Here is a 20,850-nt window from a genome sequence, read left to right on the forward strand (position 1 = left end):
AAATTTGGTTGAAATTTGTCTTGAAAAAGCCTAAAAAACGTTAACTTTAAGTGTCTGATACCTGCAGACTGACTGATTACGTACATGCATGCTTGTTGGATGCCTGTTGTGAGTCACTTGGCCCAAAATTTGCCTTTGAAAAGTGTCGACAATGTGCAGGAACTGATCATCAAATTCAGGTGAAAACTACTTTAAAGTGATCTCTCTTTTTCTTTGTTACTAAAACCAGAAAAACTTGAAAACAAATCATCTATAAAGATTGATTCAAGTTTCACTGTGTTGTTTTCATAGTTGTTGTCATCGTTTCCGTTGGTAATAATAACACAGCGGGGACTAAGAACATGGCCTGAAAGAAACCAGATAATGAGAGAGGCAGGTTTTAAACAAACAAACCCCCAGTGTGTTTAAAAGAGAAAATAAAGACAAACTGTATTATTATCAGCTGAGTTGTGGGTGTAAACATCCATAGTAATTTGCAGAACAACTGTCAGGAGGGCTCGCATCCAGTTTCTCCTTCAAATAAAGTGCTTCAGATAATCTGACTTACACGCTGGCTTGTTTGATCAGCTGGTGCTTCCTGCCTCGTTATTATAGATCCCTCGAATTGTTTCGTAAACACAATGGCATGCTACGCGAGAAAAACAATGGCCAAAACGATAAAATTAACATATGAGTTGTAATAAACTGGAATTCTACTTATACTTGGACTTGGATCAACATCAGGTTTCATGTGCTGCTTTTTACGAGCTTCTCAAACCTTTGAAACATAAACTAATTGGTTTGATTTCTCTGGAGTCGGTGAGCAATTTGGCAAAAAAATCAGTAAAAGATGACAAGAAAATGACCTGAAAATTATTTTTAAAAAAGAGGGGAAATATTTGATTAATATTCTAATATATTATTATAATTATATATCTGAAAAAATAGAATTAAAGAATTTATTTTTTCAGAATTTTAAAATATATATGTATTTATGCTTATTTTCAGGTAGTTTTCTTGTAACTTTTTCCTAATTTTTAGGCCATGTTTTGTTGAGTTGTTTATTGTCTGCCTTATTGCCTTTTTTTTTACAAGGAATCCAACCATATCATACAGGTTTCAAAGGGTTAATAGAGGCTCTATTTCAGGACTCATTTCTCCTCTAATGTCCAGAACATTTTACTTTTCAGACCTCCAGGACTCATTTCAGCACCTTAACAAGCTCCCTTGACTTTACTCTCTAACTTCCCTAAATGCTCTATTGTTATTATTATTATTATTATTATTATTATTATTACAACACTTAGACTGACAATCCTCCGTCGTCGTGACTTTACTTTTCTGTCTTCGCGTGTTTTTTTGTCACAGAAACAGAAACTCCTCAGACTCCTCGGTCGAGTTTAACTGATCACTCAGGGTCACACCGAGGGCGGCGTTTGAAAGTTGTTGGTTCTACATACATCAGCACCTCGATGTGCGTCACTTTGATGGATAGAGACTGTCAGCGGGGGCACCAAGTTCGTGCTCACGTTGGTATATGAGTCATAACGCGCAGACTTGAACTTTGGCCAAGACCCACCCACAGTGGTGCAGGTCCTCGCACATGTCTGAGCAAAAACACACAACCAGGAACTCACACTCCTGTTGAGCTTTGAGTTAGAAATGTGTCAGAGATGGTTTCTTTACTGTAACGATGTCAAAGTCTCTTCTGAGCTTTAATAACATCCTCGGCAGTTTTCACAAAACTCATCCGCTTGTTTTTTTTCCTTTAGACACGTGGTGCAGATCGATTAAAGGTGACTTTCTCAGGCAGAATTATCCATGTTTTCTCTGTTTGTGTGCACACGTATTGTGATTATGATGACGTAGAGCTGTCGCCTCTGGCCAAAACATGTTTTTAAAGGCAGATAAAGTCCAAAATTGCTGTTTGATATCGCTATTGTCTATTCCAATATGGGGGTGTGCCATATCATATCATTCATGATAATACTGGTATAATTTTTTTTATTTAAAAAATTCATATAATCAATATTTCAACTTGTTGACATAATGACGTCATAATATTTTTACTTTTTACTGTAAAATGCAGCTTTTAAAATCATATAATAGGTAACAGAACATATAATCACTAATTTAATACGGAACAAAAAGAAAACTGCTTCTGTGTTATTAAAAGGTAATCTATACAAAATCAAGTTTAGGTATTGCAAAAAATAATAAAGAAAAAATACAAACTCAGAACAGCATTTGCCAAAGAAATTAGTCATTTACTTGATCATGTGATAAATCTAAATCCTTTACATCATTTATAAAGGGACTCCATATATTTTCGAGTGCCGTTGACCCTTTTATGCAAGTTCTCTTTCTAAAAAAAGGCTTGATAACATCCGTCTTATCCATTGATTAGTACTTGGCCTGTGAAAGTTTTTCCTCAAAGTGCAATACTTTTTTTGGCATAAAGCAAGCTAAAGTCTATGAAGCCTTTAGTTTGATTTAAGACCCCTTTTAAACTTTATTAACTGGCCTTTAAAAAGTGCTTTATAGATAAATTTTACTATAACAGCATTTACTGGATTTGGCTGAAGAAGCTTGTGGGAGTTTTTCTGTTTATAGTGAAAAGAAATGATAAAATCAGTGTTGTTATTGTTGAGCAAGTGTTTGAGTACTGTCGTCTGTAAACAGCACTCACTTGTTCATTGTCTTCCAACATGAAATGTGCGACAGGCTGCGGGACTTTAACCCTTTGAAACCTGGTTTCTCTCAAACACATAGAAGTAAAGCGATGAGAAACTTTAGAAATGGCCCTAAAATTTGCAAGATATTAGACAAAAGTTACAGGGAAAAAAAAGCAGAAAGAAGTAATGATTTACTGGCTGCCATTGTGTCGAATGCATGAGGTCGCATTTATTGGTCTGGCGCAGTGCATTCTGGTAGTTGTAGTTTGTTTACCTCTATAGAGCCAAAACAATGCCAAAGTCCTTTTTCTTTGTTTTTTTTCTGGTCATGTAGCACCAATTTAAAAATATTTGTATCGTTCTGCTGCTTAGACGGCCTAGTTTTATGCGAGAACCCTCTTTATATGGGTGAAATACTTTTTTTTTAAGTGGTTTAGAAGCTTAATTAAAATTTGAGGCTGGGTTTATTGCAGGTGTTGTAGACTGAGGCTGCAGAGGCTGTGAGGTCAAATCCTCCAGCACACTGAAGCCTGAGTCCAGGGTTGATGCTCTGTGATATAGTGTCAGTGCTGGCTCACAGTGACCCACCATGGCTTTTTTTTTTTTTTTTTAAGTTGTTTTGTTGGGTTTTTTTTTAATAAAAGTCCAGCGTTGGTGCAGTATATTGTTCCAAGTGTTGGCAGGCTGTTCTGTGAGAGCAGATCTGGGAAAACGGGTCTGACCGGAGCACCGGCAGGCTTTACACCTCTCACTCCTGTTCTCCGCCTCCCCTCTGTTTCTATTCTTTCTCTCCTCCCTCCCCCGCGCCTCCCTTTTTAAATTAAACACCAGCCACGCAGCCGCGTGGACGACTGCAAATCACCCACAGTCAACCTGCTGCAGGCTCGTGTGGCATGTATGAGTTTTTTTTATGTGTGTGCGCGTGTTACAGGCTGAAGTATTTGACCCCGGCCGAGGCTCGCACACATGCACAGGCGACCATATGTTGAGAGGTGATTAGCATCTTTCTAAATCTGCTGATATACTTAAAGTGGAAGAAAGCTGGCGACAGAGTCAGAGAGGTTTAGCCTTTGCATTAAGTGTCAAATAAAGAAGTCATGCTGCTGTAAACCTCACATGCGGAGAAATGCAGGATTATCAAAGAAACATCAGGAGGACAGATTAAGACAAAGTTTCCATGGCATCCTGGTGTTTGATTTATTTATTTTGCTGACTCTGTGTATCTTGTAGCAGAAGCCAGAGGAGGTTTTACAGTGAGTGTCTGCTCCTCACTCGGCAGCAGGTTGTCCTTGAGCGAGGCATTTGACCTCTGCTTACTCATCGGCCTGTGGTTCCACTGAGCAGGTGTGAATGTGTGTAACTGGATGAATTTGGACCTGTGCGTTACGGCAAAGGCATTCATGCCTCATGAATTAACCTTTAAAAATCAAATATAAAAAATAAAAAATAAAAAACATAAGTTGGAGGTGAAAATATAGCCCCAAAATAATATCACAATATTTGCCCTTTTTTGTTATAATGATATTCTTGATGATGTGACAAAAAATGGAAATATATTACATTATTAATTTCAAGAACATAAAAGAGTAAGACGCATAGTTTTATATGTCAACGTGAATCAAATATTCAGTAAAAACGAAATAAAAAATTGATTTTTTAAATGACGATTAATAATAGAATTTCAGTAATTAATTGCAATTTATCACATTTTTTAATCACATCTTTTCAGTTTCTATTATTTTTTTAATAGAAATGAATCTAAACCCTAAAAATCTTTGCACACTACGTCCGTATGTATCGTATGTGGTTTCGCGCATTGAAAAGGAACTTATCTGCCTGTCAGCGCTGAGCTGTCCTCATCCTCTGTGACATCCTCTTCCCCGACATCATCATCCACCCAAATATTACTCTCTGACCTGTTGAAAGTAAGCTGAGTCATGAGATAATAATGTGCGCCCCGTCTGTAGAGGCTGTAGAGGCTCCGTGCTACATTTATTGAGCAGAGGCAGCAAACATTTGTAGGTTTTTTAGCTTCTCAAATGTGAGGATTTGCTCATTTTGTCAGTTTTATATCACCATGAAAGAAATATTTGTGGAACTGCAACTCTGAGGGTTTGTGATCGCCATGTTTCACAACTTTAGGGCATTTTTTAGACACAATAAGAGAATAGAAGTACTTTATTAATCCATTGAGGGAAATTGTTTTGTTACAGCAGCAAAAGTAGAATAAAATAGAAGAGAATAATATAAAACAACAACAATAATAATAAAAAAGATATGTACAGTATGTACAGAGAACAAACAAAAGGCCACAAAGATTAAAAAGAGAAATTAAAAAAAATGTGCAAATAAGTATGCAAAAGTGAAGATGGAATTAACTGATAAATCAAAAAAATGACTTAAATTACATTTATTTAATCATCGATTGTTGGGATGTTGAGGGGTTGGTATCAGGCCAAAGATGTATTGTGATGAGAAAAATGAAGCAGCAGAGTAGTCGTTCTTGTGCTTCAAATGCGTCTGCAGTGTGAGAGGAGCTTTCATGGACATTAGAGTGCAGTTGTGATCGGTGTTGGCGTCGGCTGTGAAGCGTTTGCCGTTGAGCCGCGGGGAGATGTCGTGAGCTTAATTCAGCACAGCGTCTGTGATGGGAGCAGCCTACTTTGTAACTTCAGTGACAGATACACCAGCAGCCCCCCCGCCTCCTCCTTCTGTAATATCCAAGCCAGGTTTCTAAATTGGCACACACCCTAAAATAGCACGAGGGGACGGTTATATCAGATCGTTTATGTTTGTAAATCTCCGTGTCGTTTCATTCCAGGAGGTCTTAAAGAGAAACACACACACAACTTAATAGTGACGGCTGGCCTGATTTGACCGACTCGTAAATGTAAAGTTGTTGCTTTGCTTAAGAACCTTGTTTGTTATTAATCTGTAAGTGTTGCTGCTTTAATGTACATTTTAGTAAAACAAATGTCATCTAGTAGACCTCATAAACTCTTAATTTCTCCCCTTAACATTGTAGGAAAAAAATCCATTAATTTTCGTCAAACGTCTTCTGTTTCTTCATTTTTCGTCACTATTTTGATGCTGTATGAGTGAAATATACTTGTCTAATAAGTGATAGGTTTTATGGCTGCGCTTTTCCACCAAAAGGAAATATTCTAGATTTTTTGTGCATCATTTTTTACACTTCCCTTGTGTTGCTTTCAGACTTCTGTAGCAAGTGTTTACATTTTTGAACCCTGAGCAAATTGGTGTGATTTCTTCAAAAACATGGAAGAAAGCCAATGAGCGATACGTAGAAATTTATTTTTTGAAAGTTTGGGGAAAATGTCTAGGGGGGGAAAAAGAGAAAAGTTTGGTAGGAACTCTCTTCATAATTATCATATTTCAAAATTACTATAATCTTTAAAGCACCTGGTATTTTTTTAAGTTTTCTTTAAAAAAAACAAACAGTTTTCATGTATTTTCCTTGTACTTTTTACTTATTTCTTGCTAATTTTTCTGTAATTTTTTTTTTTTATTGTTAATTGCCTACTTCCCATGTTTTTGAAAGATGTTTCAATGAATTAAGTACAAATTCCTGCAGCCAATCAGCCAATTATGACATATTTCGCGTTTGGAAACCCTGAAATTCTGACATTATGTTGAAGTGTGTATGATTTAGAGGGGTTTCCAGTTATGAACTGCAGATTGCATCCAGCTAAAACTTCTCCCAGCTTGAATTACTTAAGTTTTTTTTTGTGCAGGAGGTTTTCACTGGGAGCTGAATTATCTGCAAAGGTCTCTTCCTTTCCAAAACGGACGGATCAGGTGATTTAAACCGCTAAACACCCTGAGTGAAACAGTTTCATGTTACAAATCAGTGTAACTGCTGCTCGTTGCAGAACGGCCGATGCAAAAAGCCGCAAATGTCCTCATCTAGAGCCAGTGTTTGGTTGTCTGTTTTGGGCTTCTTTGGAAACATGGTGATGCAACATGGTAGTCTCCGTAGACGAGGATCCGCTCCCTTTGTAGATGTAAATAGCTCATTCTTAGGTTACGAAAACACAACACTTCTTATTTACAGGTGATCATACACTAAAGAAAGCATAATTATTATGTCATATTTAATTTCTGCCAATACATCCACCTAAATCCTTCACTCTGTAAGAATACACACGGTGACTTTGTAAAATCAGACTCCAGCGGCAGAGTTCATACTCCACGGTGGAGCCTCAGATCACTAAAATGAAATTGTACCTTGGATGAACGATCTTGAATTCCTAATTTAAACCGTCTTGTTTGTCCTTTTCTCTTTTGTCCCTCTTTTATTTTGCCACCTGTTCTGCTTTGATCAGCCCAGTCCCTGTGTGTGTGTGTGTGTGTGTGTGTGTGTGTGTGTGTGTGTGTGTGTGTGTGTCGGAGGGGTGTGGGGGGATAAATGGAGGGAAGGAGGGATGACAGTGTGGATTAACTGTGCTGTGTTGTTGCTGCAGTTCACACATTCCAGCAGGCCGATTCAGGCCAACTCACTGTACCAACACAGAGGCCTCCTTAACCCCCCTCTGTCCTCTGTCCTCTGTCCTCTGTCCTCTGTCCTCTCCTCATCCCCTCCGTGACTCAAATATCTCCATCATTCTGCTAGATTGTTTTTTACAAACAACGTCCAGCAGGTCCGCCTCCCTCCTTTCCTCATTTGCATCCCATCATGCCTCTGCAGTCACGTCTCTTTTTAGACGTGTGAATCCCGAGTGCTTCATACCGTCTGATCGAGGCCAAAGTAAACATGTTTCCTCCCACAGACGATGCAGAGCCTCTCCAGAGAGCAATCACTAAGACATACTGTACGCCACCTCGCTTTGACCCGTGACTGCAGCTCCCTCTAGAGGCCCAACCGTGTGATGTCACAGAAAACGGGCAGTCAGGGTTACAACGCAGAATCAGTGATTTTATAAGAGTTAGTCATCGTCACCTGCAGGTCTGTTCAGTGCTAATTTAATTAGTAAATTAATACTGGTTAATGTTTATTTAAAAAAAGGATATAGCATATTAATTCAAATGTAAATATTCTGGAGTTAGCAGGACTGCTAATTTACACCCTCAGTCGCAGGTAGCAGATATTATAGAAATAAAGAAATAGATAAAAGAAAACAATACAACAATTCATACAGTGGACAAAAGTACATTAACAGGAGCAACGTAAACTGTACGGCTGCATATGCAGGTGCAAAGTGTCTTATCTATGTGCAAAATGTGAAATTCAACACGTGTTGGTTGCGCAAATAATCATGGATCTGTGGATTTGATGATTGACAGAAATCAATCTTATCATTTTAATTATTTTTAAGCTTAGAAAAATAAAATAAGCGACATGCGGTACTTGACAAACCTGATGAATTTGTGTCCTGCCTGCCCCTCACTTACACACCTGAAAAAAGATGTGTGAACATTTCTTTTGTTCTGAATTATTTTTCAAGCAAAAGTTTCTCATGTCCGGATTTGAAGCTTTTCTTTGTCATATTTGATAGTTAATTGAGTATTTTGGGGGTTTGAAAAGCATTTGGACAAATAAGGACATTCATATAAGTCACTTTGGACTCAGAGGAATTGCAACAGCCGTTTTTCATATATTTTGTAACATTTCATACTGTTTATTGACTCTAGACGACAGTTAATCTGCACATTCACTGATAGTGAAAATCACATGTTGCGGCCCTGCTTCTGTTGTGGTGGAGCTCAGGAGATGATGTCAGTACTCGACAGTTTCTTGACCCTGAAGGAGCTGATAAGCTGCTCAGATATTTCATTCATATGACTTAAAGTGGATTTTTTTGTGTGTCACATGATGCATCTGTGGCCTTTCATCTCCAGAAAAAGTAACACTCCAGTGGATTTTTTTGTGACACAAAATAAAATAAAAATTGTATAGAAAATGTTGGATAAACATAAAGATATCTGCAACTGTTCAAACCGTTGAATAACATAAAATATATTTTAATTTTATTTAGAATTTTATTTACAACTTGTACCTACCTGTGTTCATTATTTCATTTAATTGTTATTTGACTGGACCAAATTGAGCATGCACAGAGAATTGCACAATTATTCAATGCAATTTATCATAGCATTTAACTACTATGGTTTCCATTGGGGTTTGCAAATGAAACATTGACATGACGTTTTCCAGTTTACAACACTGGTGTAATTTTATTGGCCTTTTGTCCAGGAATTTAATTTTAGGATTGTGGTTAAATCCCTGATGAACTTGACTGCGACCACGAGGTGACACAAAAACTAAGAAGGGAGAAAATCATTGAATGCGTGCGTGTTTTCACTGAATCAAATGTTAGACGGTTTAAACGTGTACAGATTGACTTTCATAGTTCTGCTGTTTTTTGTCTTCTGCTGAGTTAACCTTTTTTATTATTGTAAAATAAACACTTAAAGCTGCTTTTTAAAAAATCTGTCACTACATGTGATATTTCACAGACTGAATTAACGACCGAGTTTGTGCAAAGAAAGAAAATAACTGCTTCACTGTCACTGTTATGACATCAAAATGATGAGCTGCAGTTTGCAGAATAAATCCCACCTGTGATAAAAATGTTGTTACTGTTATATTTGTAGTTTCTTACACGACGTCCATATTTTTTTGTTGTTTTTTTTCTCATTCAGGGTCGAGTGGAGGTGGAGGCCGGCAACGAGAACATGAAGTTTGAAACCGGACCTTTCTCTTTCTACGGTGTCATGGCGCTCAGTGCTCCCACACTGGGTGAGTCCAAAACCTCCATCTCTCCTCTCCTCTCCTCTCCTCTCCTCTCTTTCTCTCCCTCCCTCTTCTCCTCTGTGAATGCTTTATTTAATTATGAGTGCACTTTTAATTAATCTAGAAGGGTTAGATTATTATCTGCAGTGTGGCGTCTTAGGTTTAAACACCTCTGCTGCCACCTGGTGGCAAAATATTACATCTCAGCAGCCTGATCTGCTGATATTAATGCTCATAAAAATAATGATGGTTTGTAGCAGGAACATTTAAAGTGAAAAACAAAGTCGACCACCACACACCGAAGAACTTCACTGTGACTTTATTCAGAGCGAGCAACGCGTTTGGCCTGTAGCTCCTCATGTTCGCTCAGTGAAATCACGAGTCTTCACAGGTCCGTTAAAAACACACGAGTCACTAATTATCAACATTTATTTATCAATAACATATTTTCTAAAGTGAGCACAATCCTAAAAAACATTAGGCAAGGCACATTTCATACAACATGGCAATTCAAAGTGCTTTACAGAGCAATAAAATCTAAAAGCATAATAAAATATATGGATTTACAATAAAAGAGAAAAGAGATAAGATATAAAAGGTCAAATCAATTACTAAATCTTAAAAAACCCCTATTAAAAATAGCAAGAGGTGCAATGATAAAAAGATAATTTACCATAAAACAGCACAGAGATCATGACTTATCATAATCAGTGTGACAATATTTACAAAATAACATTTATCAAATAGAATAGTTAATAAATAGTTAATAAAATTGCACATTACACCATTTTATCACAATAAGGAAACTATTTGCTATCCAGCAGACTAAATGACTTAAAAAGGATAACCTTTTTAGGAAAAGTGTTCATTTTAATCTGTTATCCTATTCCAGAGAGCAAAAAGCTTTTTAGCTGTTATTTTCTTTATTTTAATTTTATAAAAATAGTTGTGATCAGGGCCGTACACTTCAACCCAGTGTAATAAAAGATATTGGGATTGTGCGTTTCTGCGAAGCACAGATACGTTAAAATTCACGGCTGTGGTAAAGGAGGACTTAAAAAACACTTTTTTGTTGTGGTTAGGGAAAAAAATCAGGTCTTAGAAGAAAATACCCAGTTTTGGGGGCATAATTTTCTGCATAAAATACAGCAACATCTATGTAAACAACAACCGCTTTTTCATGGCACTACCTCCGCTGAAAAACTGCAGCAGGTCCCTTAAATCTACAAAGGTGACTTTCCAAAAAAAACCAAAAACCCACAGTTTTGTTGTCTGTTGGTTTTTAGCGTCGGTCCGAAGATTGGCGGGCATCACGCCATTATGACACGCCTCCGCCATCCCCTCCACCTCCCTGTGACAGCTCATACATCTTTATTGAATGATACACATGAAACATGCAGATGTAACACATTTGTGGTTTGCAGAAACGTACGATGCGAACATTTTCTTCCTGCGACTGGGCTGCACATTTGACACACAGTAACAGAACTACAGAAGAAAATGCAGCTCAAAATAACAAAGATTAAGTTATTTTCCACTTAGAATTACTGCAGATGTATGTTTGTATCAGGTGGGACTATCAGTGAGTGCATGAAAAAAGAGAAAATTATGCACATGATATACTTTTATCTCATAAACCAAACATGAAGCAGTTCTAAGTAGCTTAAAACTCATTTATGGATTTATTTTTAAGAATACCAGACACACGGACACATTTCTCCAACGTGCCCTCCCTTTTTGGGTTGCCCTCGACGACCTGCTTGAGAACATCTGTCCACAACAAACGGATGTGAAATCCCAGCTGAAAAAATGTGCTCTTTGTACTGAGTGATATAAAAACCAGATCATTTAGGGAGGAAGGTTTGGTTTGAGTTCACTGAGGGAGGCTTCGTGTGTTGGAGGTGGATTTTGTGACCTTGTCACCTCTCTCCTCCTCTCTCTCTCTTTCTTTATCTCTCACAAACGTTCACTCCTTTAAATACAGAAACTTCTGCTTTTCTTTTTTCTCTCTCTGCCAGTTTTCCTTTGTTTTTGTGTCTCTGTGTACTTTTTTGAACTCCTCATTTTCCTTCCAAATCTCTGTCTGATACTCGTGGTACGTTTTACTTTATTCTGCGTAGTTTGTCCTCGAGGCCGTGAAGAAACGACCAGCATTTCAGAATTTTTTCTTTTGCCATGTTTCACATCATCTCTGATGAGCTTTGTGACGTCGACCAAAAGGACCGAAAATAAGTATTTTCATAGTACACACTGAAATGTGTCCTTAGCACAAAGTACTATATGGAAGCTGGGACTTAATGGATGGTGAGATTTCTTTATATCTTTGATGATTTAACCCTTTGAAACCTAAGCAAATAAGCATGCTTTTTTTTCAAACTTCTCTAGAAATGGCCCAAAAAAATAGAAATAAGAAGTTAGTTCAAATACAAGAAAATTACCTGAAGATAAGCAAAAAAAAGTAAAGTAATAAACAAAAAAAATTACCCGTATAAAAATGTTAAATGATAAATAAATTAATACATAGATAAATAAATAAAAATCAATATTTTTTTTCATGTAATTGAATTACTATAAATATATGATATTAACAAAAGTGAAGATTAAGGCCCCCTCTTGTCTGATCACTTCTTTATGTCATGGGGTTTTTAAAAAACCCAAAAACAGTGATCACTCGTAGTTATGAAAGCAGTTAACCTTTTGAATCCTGGGAAAACGTCCAGTTTCTTGTGCTGCATTCAGACACCTTTCACATGATATTAAATCTTCGAACCTGAACAAATTGGTTTGATTTCTTTTGAAAACACAGCTAAAAAGTCACTGAGCAACTTGGTAAGAGATGAAAGAAATTGAAAGAAATTAGGAAAATGTGACAAGAAAATTACCTGAAATTTAGATTAGAGAGAGAGAGGATGAAAATTCTAATAATTAAAAAAAAATATCTGAAAGTGACCAGAAAATTACATTCAACTATAAAACTACATTTATTTTTTATCATTTTATTATTATTATTATTATTATTATTATTATTATTATTATTATTATTATTATTATTATTATTTTATCTACATATTTAGACTTTTTCTTCTTCTTTTTTTACATTTCTTCCAGTGTTTTTGAAGATATTTGAGATATCATACCAGTTTTCTCATGTTTCAAAGGGTTAAAGGCACCATGAACACCTAATTTGACACATCGACCACCTGGAAAGACTCAAATGGCGTCTGATCCCGGCGTGACTCTTTCCTTTTCTTTCTATTCTCTTTTTATCTCAACTCTTAACTGCTCTCTCTTGCAGGTGCTTCAGGCAGAGAGATGTGTGAAGCATAATTTTTTTCCATTTTTCTCACCAGCGTCATTCTCCCATTTCATCAAAACAGCCCGAAAAAAATTCACTTCACCGTCACACACAGTGCAATGTGTCGTGTTGTGTTCCTGTTGGAGAATTTCTCCTTGGTTTTGCATGTCTTCGCCCAGTCTGGACGCAGATCTGTCTCTCTGTCTCCCACTGTCTCACTCGCTCTTCCTCCCTCCCCTTCATCCCCCTCCTCCCTCTGTCCCGTCACTCACCTCCTCCTCCCTCCCATCTCTCCTCTCAGTGGCTGCACCTCGTCCTCGCCACCTCTCCTTTAAGAGGTTTTCTCTGTTCTCTCGGTTGCCAGGTAAACTCCGGCATGTCTGGGTCCTTTAACACCAACGAAGGGCGGGACTTTTGGGGGGAGGGTGGGCGGGCCTGGCGCTTGATTCGCCAGCTATTGCTTCAAAAAATTTTTGTTGCCTTAGAAATCTGTCAAAGGGTAGACTAACGCCTGATCACAGAGGGAGGAAAAATGCTCTTTGTGGGCTGAAACACTTGATTGTGGGTTTTTATTCACACCCCAATCAGCGACGAAATACCTGCTGTGACGTCACTGATTGTGGCCGAAGGTGCAGCATGTTGACCCCACATGCAGCAGTGCAGCAGCACATTGTGATTCAGTGTAGATTTACCCTTTTATGACAGCAGAGACCTTCAAGACAACAGCTACTTTTTGGTAAATAAGCTCTTTGTTCAACCAAAAAAAACATCCAATTTACATCTGGCTTTACTGAGTCATTCATTTGCATGCATTGTGCAGAGCAGGTGTGTAGGAGGCAACGAAGAGGTGGTTGGGTAATCTATTCTTGGCGAACGCGTGTAGGTGGAGGTCAGCGTTGATGGTACCGTATGGCACGAATTTAAAATTTACTTTCTCTTGAAGGTTTGTATGTTCGGATTAGCAGAAGGCAGCGTGAGGATTTAGATTCTCTGGAAAAAATGATTTTATGAGAGCTAAAATGATCTGTTATCACAGAATCGTGTGAAACTGCAGAATGGAAATACTAAAATTCATGATGCCTGATGCCGTTACACAGTGGTGAAATGTAACTAAGTACATTTACTCAAGTACTGTACTTAAGCACAGTTTGAGGTACATAATTAATTCCATTTTATGCTACTCTAAACTTCTAATCTACACTACATTTTGTAGATAAATGTTGAACTTTTATACCACGACATTTAACTGACAGCTACATTCATACATACGGCTGACATTATTAATGCAAAATATATATCAACTAATGAATTATGATTTATTATTATATGTTAAGCTACTCAGCAGTTTATTCAGTAAATAAAATTAGAAAAATAAGTCAAATATTTTATGCATCACTAATTATAATACAGTAATGTAATACTATTCTGAAATTTCACATTAATCGCGATGCACAGTTTTACTTTATGTACATTTATTATATTTTGAGGTGATACTTTTGTACTTTTACTTGAGTGCAGTTTTGAATGCAGGAATTTTACTTGTGACAGAGCATTTTTTTACAAAGTGGTTGTACAGAAGTTTAAGACAAGATTCTTCCACCGCTGTCATTGCCTACTTTATCCTACAGAGAGCGCTCACAACTTCATTTTTCAACTAAAAAAATGTCAGAGCACAAATCTGAGCTGCAATGATGAGTCAGTTTACTGATTAACCAATAAACTGATCTTTTAAATGGGAAATTCTAAAATCCTGAGGGTTCAATCTCTGAAATGTAAATATTAGTCAGTTTTCACAGTAAAAGATAGAAAATTAATAGAAATTTAAAGTTGACACATCAGGCTCTGGGAATTTCTGGGAAAATAATCTGCAGATTCAGCATATTTGCTGGATGTCTTTCAAAATCATGGGAATAAGGCAATGAGCAATTTTACAAAAAATGATTCAACAAATCTCAAGAAATTATTATGAAAGTACACAAATTACCTAGAAATAAGAAGAAAAAAACAGAAGAAAAAAGAAAGAGGTTAAAATGTTTTGTGTTACATAACTTTAAATGATATTTTTTTTTTAGTATTTCCTGTCCATTTTCTTGTACCCTTTTACTTTTTTTTTTTTTTTACTTTTTTCACAGAATATTTCTTTCCAAGTCAGTCATTACTTTATTCCACCATGTTTTTAAAAATTAGAAATTAAACCAGTTTTCTCAGGTTTCAGATTTAAATGCTTGTAAAAAGCGTCTGAATGCAGCACATTAAAACTGAAGTAGATACAGGTACTAAAGGATTGATATCCTCATATTATCTGTCATTATAACAAGGTACAAAAAAATACAAAAAAAATATTTTAGAAAATCTTTATGGAGTATTTTTTGTATGTTATGTGTTTATGTAAAATAATGTTGGTGATACATTTTTAAATTTTGAAGTATCACTCACATTTGTATTCAGAGTGGAGACGTCTGTCTGTTTCAGTGGTAAATACTGTTTGATGGGTCACATTAATTCTGGTAGAGTTAAATATATCCAGTTATTTAGATATGTTGTCACACTTTATTACCAGTATAAACAGGAGTTCCTCATTTGAAAATAACATCTGCGATATCTCTCCTTACGTGTGTGATGCAACCCGAGTTTCAAAATCGTTGTAGTCTGAGCTTGGCTTAAGAAAGTTTATGAGAGTTAAGAGCTTATCTGCCAAAAACGTCAGCACATTTCTCAAACTGGGGGCACTTTGGGACAGGAAATGATCACGTGGCACCGCCAAGATAAAATGGAGAAGGATAGGACAACATCACGAGACACCCAGATGGGACTTGAAGCTCCTCGAGGGGTTAAGCTGTCCGCTCTTTGCAGCATCGACTTTGTAAGCATCCTAATAGCTTCAGATGGTTTTCTCCTCTTTTTTTAAGATTTGTATCTAGGTGTTGTGAAGGAGAGAACTTGATTTGGAGTTATTGAGATGCAGCCGGGGTTATTTATTATTTGTGGTTATTGTTGTCCTATCCCTCGCTCTCATGGTGTAGTATAAACCTTAGTTTTCATGACTTAAAATGCACTGATTGCTGAAATAGATTGTAGTATTTTAGAGCACAACAAGTAGTTTTTGAATTTGACAATCACAAATTCCCAGTTCCAAATATAATCCCAGTTCCTACTCAGTCTTATAATTATGAGAGAAAATGTCTTTTCATTATAAGATGCGGCATTAGGGTAGGAGTGTTATTTGGAATTGGGTTCATCACTCATCCAACTTGATTTTTAAAAACACTAACTCACCCTGCAATCATCAGGTCACAAGTAGAAAGTTTGTTTGCTTTAAAACCATCGCTGATATATTTAAATACTAAAGATCCAGAGGGTAACTTTTCTATAAGTTTTAACCCGAGAGAGAAAAGCTTAAATCCATCAAATATATACATATTTATTTTTTTAAATGCACATATGGTGTATCCCTCTCTGAGCTCAGTCCTCCTGAGAGCAGATGCTCTTTAACCTAATCATCTAAACAGATGCCGAAATAAAAACCGGCGTATGTTCTTAGGTCAGAGGGAAGTGTATCTAAATTTTTGTTAGTATCAACATTTTGGAGACGTTTAATGGGACAGAATGAGAAAATGGAAAATCAAGAAACCTCATACGCCATGCCCGTGGACAAAATAAACAGCTCTGCGATTTCTGACGTAAACAGCAAATTACTGCCTGATTTAATAACACAAATATTTAGATGTATCTTGGTCACACGAGTGCTAAAAAAAAAACTTACTGTAGCTCTAAATGTTAAACAAGTACTGAGTGTTTTGGGTTTTGGATGGTTTCTAGGTGGCAGCCATGAAGTCTATATTGGGGCAAATCTGCAAATCTTCCCCTCAAAAAATTAATTTAATAAATTATCTCTTCTTATTATATGATCATAGACTCATTTCCTTGTTTTCATATGATATAATTAATCATAAACAACTATAGTTATACAGTAGTTTAACCTGTAATTATGCAAATAAATCAAAGCTTGTATTGTTTACATTTTATGCAGCACTGCAATATCTTATTACACTTAGCTTATATGATATTATAGTTTTCCATGTTTTAATACATTTGTATTTGTACATAAGTATTTTTTTAACCCATATTTCCCAGATAAGCCCCATTGAGATTACAATATCTTTTCCAAGGGCGACCTGCCGAGAGGCAAAAATCGAGAGACAGTACTGTGTTTGACATTAACGTTATTTACGCAGAGATCACACTATAGACCTGATACAAAGTCCCTTCTTTTCGCCGCCCTATTGTGTAATTTTAGACAGCATGCCGGCATCACAGAAACAAAAGAGGCGTGACAGGCGTGATGTTTAACACAACAGCGACATTTAACAATCATGTCGGCAGAGCTTTCTAAACAATAACAATAATAAAACAATAACAATCATTTACCTTCACTTTTGTACGGCGGGTGATCTCATCCTCTGCTCAAAGGGTAAAGAGCTCCTGAATCTCATCGTTTTCCCAATTTTCAGACAGTTACGGCCGCTCTTTTTCCTCCGTGAGTCAGAAGCTAACTGCTGAAGAGAAGTTGCCTGCTGGATCTTAACGGTTACTGTCTCGACTATCAATATAATAAATATTGTCTCATGACTAAGTGAAATCTAACCACTAACGAGAACATTAGCCGTAGATATCCTGGATTAACTAGCGAGCTTAATACCCTGAAAGCTAACGCAGTTGACGTGTCCAGGTAAAACAGTTTCCTATGACTCACTGAGGCCACCTGCTGGACGACTCACACCTACTGGTAATAATACACAGCAGCTGGTAAACAGCATGTGATGTGTGTGTGTGTGTGTGCGTGCGTGTGTATGTGACTCTTTGATAGTTTGGATAAAACAAGCATCCCAAAATACAAAATAACAGCCATACAGTCAGCTGTGTGACGCACATGAATGTTAGTCATTGTAGTTTCAGTATGTCTGAGCAGAGGTGGAAAATAACTACAGGACTTCTTTTCTATTATGAGTTATTATCATTAAGGATGCGTGAATAATGACTAAGAGTTATGCATTAAGAAAACCAGTTTGAACCTGTTTGAAGTAGTTCCAGCTGTTTTGATTTGTTCTTTTTTTAACTTGGACTGTAGTTTGTGGAGTATTTTCTCCTGGGTGTTGTCCTTCTCTAAAGCTACAGCTGGCAACTTTTTGTCGTATTTGCTTAAACTGTCACTGCATACACACAGTGTTATATGAGACGGATAATCTGTGGGGGAAAATTAGTACCCTGCCCTCTCAAATTGCTTCTGATACGATTACTGCTCACGAATAATAGCAACCATTCAGAGCGGAGGAGCCTTTAACGCAGCTGTCAGTTACACAAATTGAAATTAGGAATATAAAATATGTCTAATGGAAACACGTCAGTTTTGAAAAAACTCTCATTTAGCGTGAAAAAGTTATTTACGCTCGCGTGAGATGTTATTTCAGGCGATTTGAAAAAGCCATATTTTGTAAAACTGCCATCATGGAAGCATTTTTTTTCACTTTTTTACATGATGCTATGGCTATGCGCTTGTCGGTAGCAACTGGTTCCCTCACGATGCAGCAGGCGCTTAAAGAGGCGTTATTGCATCTTATAACTCTTAAAAGCATGTGCGGGTCATCCGGACGTTTTGAATCCACAAAAACTCTATCAGCTCCCAGAAATCCTTCACACGTCGCCGCTCCGACATATAAGGGGCTTGACTTACATTATCGCACGAATAACTCGTCACCTTCAGCTGGAAATAATGACAGCTGGCGCAGTAGTTAGTGTTGTCCAATATTGTCCTAACCCACATAAAGTGATTTTACTTTTCATGGATTAAAGTTTTTCATCCATATAAATTTCCACCTCTGTTATTGCGCCGTTATCTTGCATCTTGCACTGCTCAGTATTCAGTGAAATCACTTTGTTTGGACTGTATGTGAGTAGAATTACTAGTTTGTTGTTTGTGAGGCATCTTTGAGTCACGGCTGGTTATGTGTTGGAAACTTTGTGTCACCGCCTGTGGGTGTGATACAAACACCAGTTTGCAGCTGTGACAGTGAAACAGAGGGTATGTACAGCAGTGATGAGTGAAATAACTGAACTTTAACACCTTTTTTTTTTTTTAAATCCCCTGTCTCTCTTGCTCTCACGGATCAGATTCGTCTAGATGCTGTTTTATGCGTTCATTACACCTTGTGTGTCACTAATTAGTCATTCATACCATTAATATTAACCCGCATTTGTACACTGCATCTTGCCCTCTCGAGGTCCTCCATTAATCTGCATCATAGAGCCGTTATTTCATAAATGGCTTTGAAGCACTAGTGTAAAGCAGCTTTCTGTAGTGATTGACTATGTTTGAATGCAGGGCAGCCTGACTGATCTTTTTCATGCAATTCCATCTTTTACAAGCTGCTAATAGTCTTTTTTCTGTGTGTGTGTGCAGAGTTTCGTTCACCGTCCCACCTCAGCGGGTTGAACCGCACGGCCTCTCTGAGCGGAGCCGACCGGACGGAGTCGCTCTCCGTCAGCGGCAGCAACAGCCAGCTCAACAACAGCATCCCCTCGCAGCAGTACACGCCTGACTTCTACGTCCGAGCTCTCAGCGACCTGCAGTTTGTCAAGGTTGGTTATAAATTTTAATCTTTGATAGAATTAGGCAGTGAAAATTTGGTTATGACATACCATGAGTATCATCGATTCATGGTTTATTTGAAAGGGACAGATCGCATATAAAAATAAAGATGGACAACATCTCCTTCCTCCCACTGTTTAAAACTTTAGCAAAAATATCCCGGATCAAGTGCTGCCATCTTCGTCATTTTGAGCTAAAGTCTTGCGGTAGGGATCCTCGTGGTATGGCGTTCCCACTGTCTGACCAGTCGTAAGCGGCGCCGTTAATCGTGAGCGATTGGCACACACAGCTGTCAATCATGACGTCACACTCCATTTTTACAGCATCAAATACCAAAACCAAAACTTATCAGAAAGATGCACACTTCAGCAAACATCAGTGTAAAAAAACTAATTTAAATTTATCATTTTATGAGTAATTTATTTGATGGAAGCATTGATCTTTAAAACCTGATTTATGCTCGACACTTTTGGTGAGAGTCATTCAACAGAATTTACAGCTGTGCATTGTTTTACGGTCCTGGTCTATTTCTGTCACGCTGAGTGAAGCGTAATCTGCAGTTTCAAATCACACAAATATCGTGGTGTTTTTCTATGTTTTTAACTTATTAAGAGTATCTGCATTGATCGAATTACATTCTCCGGGTGCGCCAGCTGAAAGGAAAGTGTCAATGACACATTTTCCTGTTGAAAATAAGTGATTTCTGTCAAGTGACTCATCAAAAGTGACCTCTGCCCAAAGTCCACCAGAGCGGTGATGGTGATGATTCACTTTTGGGGAGCTGTCACGTCTTAAATCAGTGACATAGACAAACTGAGATATCCAGTGCAAGAACCATCGTGTTCATAACACATGGGAGTTTCCAACACCGACCCTAGAAAGGCTTTTATGGAATTATTATATAAACAGTGAAGTAAAAAGCTGCAAGATACAATAAAACATGAAAAACATTACATGTAAAAATAAAGTAGAAGAAACAAACAGTCGTGGAATGTAGCTAAATACAATTACTCAAGTACAAAATTGAAGGATTTGTACTTTACTTGAGTATTTTCTTTCAATGCCAATATATCAGCTACTGTTTTGCCAAAAATGTTATCATTCAATTCACTCATAGAGATGGCTGCTTTTCTGTGTTTTACTTAACGGTAAACTGAACATGTTTTGGTTTTTGGCCATTTGTCAGACAAAGTAAAGCTATTTGAAGATGTCACGTCGTACGCTCGTAAATCTGGTGGACACTTTTCACAACATCAGGGTTTAAAGGTCCAGTATGTAGGATTTAGTGGGATATTTTGACAAAAATGTAATATGATATTCGTAACTATGCCTTCGTTAGTTTATAATAGTTGTTTTTGCTTTATGACGACTCCCAGTCTGTTTTCCGCCATCATGACCTCCTTATACATTTTGGCAAGAGTTCCACTTTGTCATCAGTCCAAGAAAAAACAAAATCTTGGGTCTTAAGGCAAGACACGCTGAGATGACGGTCGGCCGTCGGCCT

The 20,850-nt window shown here is 37.3% G+C and overlaps 1 protein-coding gene across 3 annotated transcripts in view; it reads left to right on the plus strand.

The window, feature by feature from the left end:
* cnnm4b (cyclin and CBS domain divalent metal cation transport mediator 4b) overlaps nt 1-20,850 on the plus strand; it is a 62,718-nt gene that overhangs the window by 34,190 nt on the left and 7,678 nt on the right. Inside the window, exons 5-7 of one of the 3 annotated variants that reach the window (XM_088076389.1) lie at nt 9,315-9,411; nt 13,002-13,064; nt 19,158-19,336. In XM_088076389.1, the coding sequence (XP_087932515.1) occupies nt 9,315-9,411; nt 13,002-13,064; nt 19,158-19,336 (339 nt within the window). Of the gene's footprint in view, nt 1-9,314; nt 9,412-13,001; nt 13,127-19,157; nt 19,337-20,850 lie in introns of those variants that run through there. The other 2 variants (XM_088076388.1, XM_042487763.2) reach the window with 2 other exon arrangements.

The sequence above is a fragment of the Plectropomus leopardus genome, chromosome 4 (assembly GCF_026936395.1).
Source record: "Plectropomus leopardus strain MGB_pleo_1.0 chromosome 4, ASM2693639v1, whole genome shotgun sequence".
In the NCBI taxonomy this organism is placed as follows: domain Eukaryota; kingdom Metazoa; phylum Chordata; class Actinopteri; order Perciformes; family Serranidae; genus Plectropomus; species Plectropomus leopardus.